This window comes from Panulirus ornatus, chromosome 29, assembly GCF_036320965.1.
Source record: "Panulirus ornatus isolate Po-2019 chromosome 29, ASM3632096v1, whole genome shotgun sequence".
Taxonomy (NCBI): Eukaryota; Metazoa; Arthropoda; class Malacostraca; order Decapoda; family Palinuridae; genus Panulirus; species Panulirus ornatus.
The window spans coordinates 10,236,806-10,248,848 of NC_092252.1; the positions used below are offsets into that span (position 1 = coordinate 10,236,806).

The following is a 12,043-nucleotide window of genomic DNA, read 5'->3' on the forward strand; positions in this document are numbered from 1 at the left end:
ATTCTGAACAGTAAACGCAAAGCAGTAGGAAAAATTCTGTTGTAATCCAGGTAAGTGTCATCTGTAAATCTGCCTTTTTTATTAAACTTGTGGTGACATATGAAAGTATATATTTATGCTTAATTGTAAATTACTGATGTTCTTTATTATATAGGTTGAACATTTAGTTTAGCTGATATAGGTTGAACATTTAGTTTAGGTAATTATTCTTTTGTAATAATATATCAGTTAAAGCTTAGGGAAGTTGATCTTTACCATTATAATTTTTGTGTAAATGTCTATAATCAGGCATGGTGAGTAGATATCCATAATTACCTATCAGGTTGTCAGTTTTTGTTGTATCAGTATCAAGGAGTTGCTGTGTATTTTGCACATATTTTGCGCTCCATCCTTGTGACTGTTTCTTCTGAAGCCATTCATTGGTTAGGTTACGTCTGTCAGCTCTGAGACAGTTTTCTTTCTCTGGAACTCCAGTTGATGCCCCCATTGGAAATCTTCCCCCACCCATTATTACCTGAAGATGAAAGCAAGCAGAATGAACTGTCATATACTTATGACTTACTTGTTGAGGGAAGTAGCAAACACAAATCACTTTTAAGTCATTCTGATGAATTATAGCTGTCTATCTATTGTCTTTAACTTTATTCCCCTATACTTAGATGGATGAGCTTTACAGAACATTAATTTCATTCCACTCACACACATAACTTATGTCTGATATGCTGAAGTGAATATGGGGTTTCATTTAATGTACAATAAACACCATGTAACTTTTCACTTTGAACAGCAAGCTAATTTGTCATGTTAGACCAGTGTGCCAATGCATATTTCCACCTAAATATACAGGATGTCTCCATTTCACACAATTAAGAATTATTCCTCGTCTTTGTATAAAATACCTTAAGCCCTCAAAAAGAATTTCCTCCATTTTTCAATTTCCTTTGTGGTCTGTCTCTTCTCCAAACCAGAGTACCATATATTTTCTTCACCTGCCTATTGTCTGCTGTGCATCTTGTGATGCTATACCATTTTCAAAGGCTCTTGTCCATATACCCCTTATAATTTCTTCATGAATCTTTCATACTGATTCTTTAGTAAACCCTATATATTCTTCTTTTTCCAGCTCTGTTACATAAGCTTTCCATATTACCAAGTCATATTTTGTGACCAGTATCCTCCCTTCTCCATAAGTATTACTCCATCTTTCTCTGTTACACATGTAGCATTCTTGTTATTTTTCTTTATGTTGTAGTTATTTTACCCTTTTGTGTTGTTACATATTTCAGCCAGGAAAAACATTCCAGAAGCTTCTCTTCATTTGCTGCTTCTCATTGTTAAGTGAAGCATACCACATTATCAGGTTTACTCTTATCATTCCCATCTTCAGTCTAAACTTAGAGTAACCTAAAGCTGACATATTTTCTCCTATCTGTTCCATATCACACTTACATCTCAGTCTCTCTCTTTTTTCTTTTTTTTTCAGCCACATTTGTATCACAGTTTTCAGAGGCTTTGTTTTTATCACTCAGACCTCATATTCCAACCACCCATTTTGAATTATTTTTTAAAATCCTTTCACTCATTTGCTGTAGTTCTTATGCAGTGTCTAGCTTAAGTTATTTTCTGTAGTTAAGGATTACTGGCACTTCAAGATAGTTGTTCTTCAAGGATATGTGTTTTTGCCGTTACATTTTGATTTATACACCCTCATAAGTACAGATCCTCGATGAAATGCTAATACTGGAACCTTTGCCTTGGAGAGTTGCGGTATTTTTCAGAGAACAGAGATTCCTCTTTATCACTACATAACACATATTGCTAATAGTCAGTTGGTTACTGTTCTTAAAGAACAGTTGTACATAATGATCTAAAATTTCTTCATTTGACGAGAGTGGATAATCCTTGTTTTGTTGAAGGGCCCAAGGAAGCTTTAAAATGGCTTCATATCTGTCTATTACAACAGAAATGTTACAGAATTTCTCATTTTGTTTTTTATCACTTTTGAAATAACTTACCTCTAAAGATATTGTAAAATGTCTTGTGTCTATGATGAACCTTCATGTGTTTGTTATTAATGACTTTTATAAATAACTCACATTTATATCTCTTCCTGGAGCATCCTCAACTAGTTGTTTAGCAATATCCCTACATCCATGACCAGGTTTTCCAAGTTTTGTATCACACTCCCAGTCACGGTTAGGGATATGGGCATAGAGGGCAGCAGGTGTGGCATGTGTCACTCGTGTTGTTGTCACAAATCCTACAGTGGAGAATAATAGAATAGTTAAGAAACTTTGGATTGCATTTAGAAAACTTAGTCATTTGGTCTAGTAAAATTTCACTTCTTTTGCTGATTGATTTTGCATACTAGTGTTCAAATTGCCTTAGTTTCCCCCGAACATTTTTATGAAGATCACCTCACTTTTGATACATAGTGTGTCCATTTCTAGTCAGTGCATATCTGTTACCACTTTACCATATTAATTCTCTCCCAGTTTATTATTTCTAGCTTACCATTTATTGTGTAACATATGATTTTGAGAAGCAAATCTGTCTTTTGTTGAGGCATATATCCCATATAACTGATTTGCATTTACATAAGTAGTGTCTGTCTACTTATTTATCTATCTATATCTTTAATATTCTGTTCTAAATTTCACTGGGTTGATCAGGTACATACAGCCCCTAAACTCATTCTTACACATCTTCAACCCTTGCCAAAGTGTTAAAAAGAAATATGGACTTCCTTACTCATAGTAGTCCTTACTTTTTCTCCCTTCTTTCTTAGTTGATTCATCAGTGAGACTAGTGTCTCCAGCATGCCATCTTCACACAAAATTGCTTCTTTTGCATCCAGTCACTAGTCATTCTTCTAGCATCTTCATGTAAAGTATCCCTAACCCTATCAGTTCTGTCACTACATCTGTTTCACTCTTCCACCATCTACCTATCCTGCTGTACTGCTGTATATTTTCTTGGCCAACCTTTCATTTGCCATGTGTACTATATGACCACATCACCCTAAAAAACTTTTGTTCACAAGCCTTTCTTTTGACTCCATGACACCATGCAACCTTTTCACATGTTTATTCCCCATTTTATTTATCCTCTTAATTCCAGTTATGCTGTGCAGATTATCTATCTTTCATATGCCATGCATTGTTACCAGACATTACAGGCTATTTTTTTCCCCTACACTAGTCAGTATGTGTAATGTAAAAGAAGCCTGTATGAGATCCGTGCTCTCATGTTGTGTCATAATTTTTAAAGTTGTCACACCCTTACACAATGATAGATGTTAGCAACGAAAACCCTAAGAACAGTAATCATGTTTGTTTATGACAAAAGCAATACCAAAAAGTACTCTTGGAGTAACTGATAAGCCTGGCAGCAGAGAAGGATAAGTTAAAAGGTGCATAGCAGTGTTTTGCCAGGTTGAAAAATTTTACCAGTTTATTTAGAAAATTATGTTTTAGTTGACTGTAATAACAAACTTATGGAGATATTTTTTTAGAATATTTGAGAATATCATTTAACAGTTCACAGTGAATATTGGGACTGCTACAGTAAAAGGGTTAGTGTTGCATTATTTTCATGAAGAACTAGCTACATTAAGCAGGTAAATTGTTCCTGGCAAAAGAATAGGAGCACATGCAGCACAAAAGTCCTTGCCTGTGTGTTTTCCTGCCTTCTGTGCCCACGTCAGTACAGAAGTTTGCCATGTGCTTGGATTCAGGGATGCCATACACTGGTCTTGGAAGACAGAGCTGTCCAATCCTAATGTAAATTTGTTTGCCTTTGAACCTGTGAAGAATGCTGTGGCTGTTGCTGCACTGTCTGGGATTTGTTGGTCTAGCGCATATGTCTACGGGAGGAAAAGTAGAATTAAGAGATTTAATGACTGCAAATTTCACAATACATATACAGATCGTCATTCATGAAAATTTTGGTTTCCTTAAATTTCCAAACATTCTTAAGATTGTATCAGTCTTTAAAGACTGTGGCTTCAGTATTATATGTATATAGTAACATACTTTAATGAGAGCTGTATGTGGAAAACGCTCCCATGCAAGATAACCCTCCTCTCCTGAATGGCCATTCCGCTTCTGTTCCTTATAAATCCTGGCTGCTGTTGATGTTGTTATGCCCATACCATCCCCAAGGAAGAACACTACCTATAAAAGAAATGTAGCATTTGTAAAAATTCATTAGGATATAATTTGTAAATGGAACCTTCATAATACTTTTTACATGGTATTTTGGTAATGACAGTCACATTAAAAATTACAGTACCCTAAATAACATAAATAGGATAATGATATGAAGATATCAGTCATGTAGAAAACAGTGAGTAGCTTCAGGAAGCTTTTATCATCTCAGAGAGCCCTAAAAATCGATATCAATCAGAAAATAGGTAATACTATTTTTTATATTTGTATACTATTTTCTGCAGTACTGAGATAGCAGCATGAACAGATGAAGAACAGCCTTATTTTTTCACTTTTACACTAATTACCATGTTTGCTGCATAAAAAACAGAGCCCCCTTTCCAAAACTAGACTCTACAGACCTTTCCATGGTTTTCCCTGACTGCTTCATATGTCCTGGTTTTGCACATACACAATTTGCTCTATCCCATGTACTTGCCTCACACCCTCATACATTTTCAGGCCTTGAACACTTGAGGCCTCTTCCACTCTATCCCTCCAGCTTCTCCTCAGTTTCATTCTTTTTTGTGTTCCTCCACTAACGATATTTGTACCTTCTTGGTCTTCCTCTCTTCATTTATCCTCTCTATATGCCCAGACTATTTCAGCACATCCTCTTCAGCCCTTTTACATACTCCTCTTACTGCCACACCTTTCTCTTACCTTATCACTTATTTGATCAACCCTTCACACTACATTTTGTCTTCAAACGTGTCATTCCCAACACATCCACCCTCTTCTTTACTTGTTTGTATAGGGCCCATTCCTTGCATATATAAAACAATGTCATAACTACTGTACTATTAGAAATACCTAACTTTGTCCTCACATACAGTAACCTCTCTTTCCAGACACTCCCCAATATACCCAAGACCTTAGCCCACTCCTCACCCATCCTATGGCTCACTTCAGCTTTCATCATTCCATTTGTGTCATTTCCACTCCCAGGTATTTAAAACATAGCACATCCTCCAAGGTCTTTCCATTCTAATTTATACTTCAGCTAACATGCCTCTCTCCACTGCTAAACCTAATAACTTTGCTTTTATTCTCTTTAACTTTTCCACACATTTTCCCCAATCTCAGAAACCAACTTCTGCTGTTTCTCACTTGAGTTTGCCACATGTCATCAGCAAACTCTGATTCAGTTCCAGGCCCATCCACCCCTGACACATTGCAAACTTGCCTCTCTCTTCCCAAGACCTTTGCATTCACATCCCTCCACCCTATTCATAAATAGATTAAATAGCCATAGTAACAATAAACTCATGCTAAAGATTTGTCTTCCAGGAACCACTTACTTTCCTCTCTCTGCACTTACACACTTGCCTTACTGTCTTAATAAAAACTCGTTCCTAATGGAAGCTTTCCTTATACTTCATATATTTATGACTAATTCTACAAAACATCCCTATCAGCCCTGTCATATGCTTTTTCTAGGTCCATAAATCCATATACTTTATTTTCACACAAAGTCTTCAAAGCAGACACCTGATCCACATACCCTCTACCACCCCTGAAACCACATTTTTCATTTCCAGGTTGGTGCTCTGTGCATGCCACCACCCTCTCAGTTAACTCTATCTCATATATCTTACTGAGTACACTCACCATTCACTTTTATCCCTGTTGCTTTGTACAATAGCATCCCAGCAATCTTTAGGCACATCAACTGAAGCCATATATACATTAAGAATCGTAGCAAACCAATCAACAACCACCACACACCTCTTTTTTTTTTTTTTTTAGAAATTCACCTGCATTCCCATATTTTCTCATGCTTCTTTCACACTGGTATCCTCCTTTCAAAACACTAATTCTTACTGAAGTTTACAGATGATCTCTCACCCCAGCATTCACATGCCCCATTTTTCAGCCCCTGCAGCTTTCTCTTGTGCATTTCTCAGTATTTCAAGATAGAGTGTGGTCTGCAACTTACATTTTTGGCAACATTCCAGTTGTTGGAAGTAGCAGTATCCATAGCACTTTGTAGGTCAGACCAACCAAGGCGATGCCAGTAAGCAGAGTCTGTTAGGATATGAGGATATTAGAGCAGGAGACTTATTGTTTTGAGATTTTCAGTAATCATCATAACAAATGATTAAGGGATAATCAGTTCCTAGTTCTTTGTATCTTACCTTCATCTTCTGGCACTGGGAAAACCCGAGCCTTGGCACATATCCCCAGTAGTGACAGCACAACGAGATAAGAAACTCTAGCCATGGCTACCTTAATGTCTTTTGATAGATGAGTCTTTACATGCTTCTGACCACACAGCAGTTGAGAATTGGCAGTCTAGATCTGCAAAGGATATCAGAAAATAGATCAGAGTAACCTAGAAATTTTATCCTCTGTATCTGTTCCTAGTTGTACTTTGCAAATGTGGGAAACAGCGAACAAGTATGAAAGATATATATAACTCACATGCATGTGAGTTAGCGCCAGGAAAAGATAACAAAGGCCACATTCGTTCACACTTAGTCTCTAGCTGTCATGTATAATGCACTGAAACCACAGTTCCCTTTCCACATCCAGGCCCCACAAAACTTTCCATGGTTTACCCCAGACGCTTCACATGCCCTGGTTCAGTCCATTGACAGCACGTTGACCCCGGTATACCACATTGTTCCAATTTACTCTATTCCTTGCACGCCTTTCTCCCTCCGGCATGTTCAGGCCCCAATCACTCAAAATCTTTTTCACTCCATCTTTCCACCTCCAGTTTGGTCTCCTACTTTTCCTTGTTCCCTCCACCTCTGACACATATATTCTCTTTGTCAATCTTTCCTCACTCATTATCTCCATGTGACCAAACCATTTCAAAACACCCTCTTCTGCTCTCTCAACCACACTTTTTATTACCACACATCTCTCTTACCCTTTCATTACTTGATCAAACCACTTCACACCACATATTGTCCTCAAACATTTCATTTCCAACACTTCCACTCTCCTCTGCACTACTCTATCCATAGCCCATGCCTTGCAACCATATAACATTGTTGGAACCACTATTCCTTCAAACATACCCAATTTTGCTTTCCGAGATAATGTTCTCACCTTCCACACATTTTTTAATACTCCCAGAACTTTCACCCCCTCCCCCACCCTTGACTCACTTCCACTTCCCTGGTTCCATCTGCTGCCAAATCCACTCCCAGATATCTAAAATAATTCACTTCCTCCAGTTTTTCTCCATTCAAACTTACCTCCCAATTGACTTGTCCCTCAACCCTACTGTACCTAATAACCTTGCTCGTATTCACATTTACTCTCAGCTTTCTTCTTTCACACACTTTACCAAACTCAGTCACCAGCTTCTGCAGTTTCTCACCCGAATCAGGCACCAGCGCAGTATCATCAGCGAACAACAACTGACTCACTTCCCAAGCCCTCTCATCCACAACAGACTGCATACTTGCCCCTGTCTCCAAAACTCATGCATTTACCTCCATAACGACCCCATCCATAAACAAATTAAGCAACCATGGAGACATCACGCACCCCTTATGCAAACCGACATTCACTGAGAACCAATCACTTTCCTCTCTTCCTGCTCGTACACATGCCTTACATCCTCAATAAAAACTTTTCACTGCTTCTAATAACTTGCCTCTTACACCATATGTTCTTAATACCTTCCACAGAGCATCTCTATCAACTCTATCATATGCCTTCTCCAGATCCATAAATGCTACATACAAATCCATTTGCTTTTCTAAGTATTTCTCACATACATTCTTCAAAGCAAACTCCTGATCCACACATCCTCTACCACTTCTGAAACCACACTGCTCTTCCCCAGTCTGATGCTCTGTACATGCCTTCACCCTCTCTGTCAATACCCTCCCATATAATTCTCCATGAATACTCAACAAACTTATACCTTTGTAATTTGAGCACTCACCTTTATCCCCTTTGCCTTTGTACAATGGCACTATGCATGCATTCCGCCAATCCTCAGGCACTTTACCATACATACATTGAATATCCTCACCAACCAGTCAACAACACAGTCTCCTCCTTTTTTAATAAATTCCACAGCAACATAGCAATACCATCCAAGCCCGCTGCCTAGCCAGCTTTCATCTTCCTCAAAGCTTTCACTACCTCTTCTCTGTTTACCAAATCATTCTCCCTTACCCTCTCACTTTGCACACCACCTTGAACAAAATACCCTATATCTGCCACTCTATCATCAAATACATTCAACAAACCTTCAAAATACTCGCTCCATCTCCCTCTCACTTCGCCACTACTTGTTATTACCTTCCCATTAGCCCCCATCACTGATGTTCCCATTTGTTCTCTTGTCTTAAGCACTTTATTTACCTCCTTCCAAAACATCTTTTTATCCTCCCTAAACTTTAATGATACTCTCTCACCCCAACTCTCATTTGCCCTCTTTTTCACCTCTTGCACCTTTCCCTTGACCTCTTGCCTCTTTCTTTTATACATCTCCCAGTCATTCGCACTACCTCCTTGCAAAAATCGTCCAAATACCTCTCTCTTCTTTTTCACTAATAATCTTACTTCTTCATCCTACCACTCACTACCCTTTCTAATCTGCCTACCTCTCCATCCCACCACTCACTACCCTTTCTAATCTGCCTACCTCCCACCTTTCTCATACCGCAGACATCTTTTGCGCAAGCCATCACTGCTCCCCTAAATACATCCCATTCGTTTCCCACTCCCCCCCTACGTCATTTGCTCTCACCTTTTTCCATTCTGCCCTCAATCTCTCTGGTACTTCCTCACACAAGTCTCCTTTCCAAGCTCACTTACTCTCACCACCCTCTTCATCCCAACATTCTCTCCTCTTTTTTGAAAACCTCTACACATCTTCACCTTTGCCTCCACAGGTTAATGATCAGACATCCCTCCAGGTGCCCCTCTCAGCACATTAACATCCAAAAGTCTCTTCTTTCACATGCCTATCAAATAACACTTAATCAGTAATGCTATCTGACCATCTCTCTTACTTACATACATATATTTATGTATATCTCTTTTTAAACCAGGTATTCTCAATCACCAGTTCTTTTTCAGCACACAAATCTACAAGCTCTTCATCATTTTTATTTACAACACTGAACACCCCATATACACCAGTTATACCCTCAACTGCCACATTACACACCTTTGCATTCAAATCACCCATCACTGTAACCCGGTCTCGTGCATCAAAGCTGCTTACACTCTCACTCAGCTGCTCCCAAAACACTTGCTTCTCATGATCTTTCTTCTCATGACCAGGTGCATAGGCACCAATAATTACCCATCTCTCTCCATCCTCTTTCAGTATTACCCATATCAATCTAGAGTTTACTTTCTTGCACTCTATCACATGCTCACACTAATTCTGAGTCATCAGTCTCCTTCCCCAGCCTCTGTCTCTGGCTTAATCTTTCCCTCCTTTTCATACATATTCGCCTTATCCCATGTCAGTGAGGTAGCATTAAGAACAGAGGAGTGAGCCTTAGAGGGTATATCCTCACCTGGCCCACCTCTCCGTTCCTTCTTTTGGAAAATTAAAAACGGGAGGGGAGACTTTCCAAAAAAAGGAACAGAGAAGGGGGCCAGGTGAGGATATTCCCTCAAAGGCCCAGTCCTCTGTTCTTAACGCTACCTCGCTAATGCGGGAAATGGCGAATAGTTTGAAAAAAAATATATATATTTATATATATATATATCAGTATATATATATATATATATATATATATATATATATATATATATATATATATATATATATATATATGTATATATATATATATATATATATATATATATTTTTTTTTATACTATTCGCCATTTCCCGCGTTAGCAAGGTAGTGATATATATATATATATATATATATATATATATATATATATATATATATATATATATATATATATATATATATATATTATTTTTTTATATGTAGAATATAAAAAAATGGGTATGTTTGAAGGAATAGTGGTTCCAACAATGTTGTATGGTTGCGAGGCGTGGGCTATGGATAGAGTTGTGCGCAGGAGGGTGGATGTGCTGGAAATGAGATGTTTGAGGACAATGTGTGGTGTGAGGTGGTTTGATCGAGTAAGTAATGTAAGGGTAAGAGAGATGTGTGGAAATAAAAAGAGCGTGGTTAAGAGAGCAGAAGAGGGTGTTTTGAAATGGTTTGGGCACATGGAGAGAATGAGTGAGGAAAGTTTGACCAAGAGGATATATGTGTCGGAGGTTGAGGGAACGAGAAGTGGGAGACCAAATTGGAGGTGGAAAGATGGAGTGAAAAAGATTTTGAGTGATCAGGGCCTGAACATGCAGGAGGGTGAAAGGCGGGCAAGGAATAGAGTGAATTGGATCGATGTGGTATACCGGGGTTGACGTGCTGTCAGTGGATTAAATCAGGGCATGTGAAGCGTCTGGGGTAAACCATGGAAAGTTGTGTGGGGCCTGGATGTGGAAAGGGAGCTGTGGTTTCGGGCATTATTGCATGACAGCTGGAGACTGAGTGTGAACGAATGGGGCCTTTGTTATCTTTTCCTAGCGCTACCTCGCACACATGAGGGGGGAGGGGGATGGTATTCCATGTGTGGCGAGGTGGCGATGGGAATGAATAAAGGCAGGCAGTGTGTATTGGGTGCATGGGTATATATGTATGTGTCTTTGTGTGTATATATATGTGTACATTGAGATGTATGGGTGTGTATGTTTGCGTGTGTGGACGTGTGTGTGTATATACATGTGTATGGGGGTGGGTTGGGCCATTTCCTTCTTCTGTTTCCTTGCGCTACCTCGCAAATGCGGGAGACAGCGACAAAGCAAAATAAATAAATAAATGAATATATACATATATATATATATATATATATATATATATATATATATATATATATATATATATATATATATATATATATATATATATATATAATCCCTGGGGATAGGGGAGAAAGAATACTTCCCACGTATTCCCTGCATGTTGTAGAAGGCGACTAAAAGGGGAGGGAGCGGGGGATTGGAAATCCTCCCCTCTCGTTTTTAGTTTTCCAAAAGAAGGAACAGAGAAGGGGCCAAGTGAGGATATTCCCTCAGAGGCTCAGTCCTCTGTTCTTAACACTACCCCGCTAACACGGGAAATGGCTACATCCTCGAACATATCTTGTTTGAATTTTCGTAAACCGAAAATATTGGATAAGCTCTGATTTGTACTTTGTTGGATACACGTAGCAATGAACTTTTAAGTTAAAACGGCATTACTACGCCTGACTCGGGTTGTTTAAGGCAAAGTTCAGTAAGTTCGCTTCCTTTAATTAATTTGATGTAGTTATTAGAGACAAGTCGAAACGAAAAATGCCTGTGTCAGTTGGCGACATAGGTTTTGTTGCCAGTTGGTGACTAGGAGAGGCAGAAGTTTGGGTGAGGAGGTAAGTTGGGAATATTTGTGAGCGTAGGGAAAGTTGACTGGCCTTGACTCCTGATAGGTTGCAGGTACCTTGTTAGTTTTGTTTCAACATTGGAAGGAATGCGATAGTATTATCCCCGGTAGTGCAGTTAGTGGTATAACATGCAGCTAATGACAATAATACTGCTATTGAGACAAGCACGGCTGCTGTTACTGCAACAAGTCAGAAGGGATGGAAATATGGCCAAGGCGAGGGTGAAGTTAGATAAAAGTCGCGATAGTTGTGTAATTGAAATGTTTCCACGGATGAGGTCCCGATGTTGTGTGCGGTCGGTAATGCTCAGTAAATGCCAGATAGTACCTGATGGTAATAATCATTGCCCGATACAGTTTTTGGGAAATTGTTTGGAATTTTTCCTGGTAAACCATGGTGGACTG

At 38.8% G+C, this 12,043-nt stretch overlaps 2 protein-coding genes across 2 annotated transcripts in view; one reads left to right on the plus strand and one right to left on the minus strand.

Annotated features, from left to right (window-relative positions):
• Nucleotides 1-12,043, plus strand: part of LOC139758075 (DNA-binding protein SMUBP-2-like) — a 65,400-nt gene that overhangs the window by 28,764 nt on the left and 24,593 nt on the right. The gene's annotated exons all lie outside the window — the stretch shown is intronic.
• The window catches only part of LOC139758080 (alkaline phosphatase-like), a 28,494-nt gene that overhangs the window by 9,113 nt on the left and 7,338 nt on the right, over nucleotides 1-12,043 (minus strand). Inside the window, exons 2-7 of the mRNA XM_071679163.1 lie at nucleotides 6,347-6,509; nucleotides 6,148-6,236; nucleotides 4,035-4,175; nucleotides 3,673-3,865; nucleotides 2,097-2,260; nucleotides 316-514 (exon numbers count right to left, since the gene is read on the minus strand). Of these exons, the coding sequence (XP_071535264.1) occupies nucleotides 316-514; nucleotides 2,097-2,260; nucleotides 3,673-3,865; nucleotides 4,035-4,175; nucleotides 6,148-6,236; nucleotides 6,347-6,431 (871 nt within the window). The 5' untranslated portion in view covers nucleotides 6,432-6,509. The remainder of the gene's footprint in view (nucleotides 1-315; nucleotides 515-2,096; nucleotides 2,261-3,672; nucleotides 3,866-4,034; nucleotides 4,176-6,147; nucleotides 6,237-6,346; nucleotides 6,510-12,043) is intronic.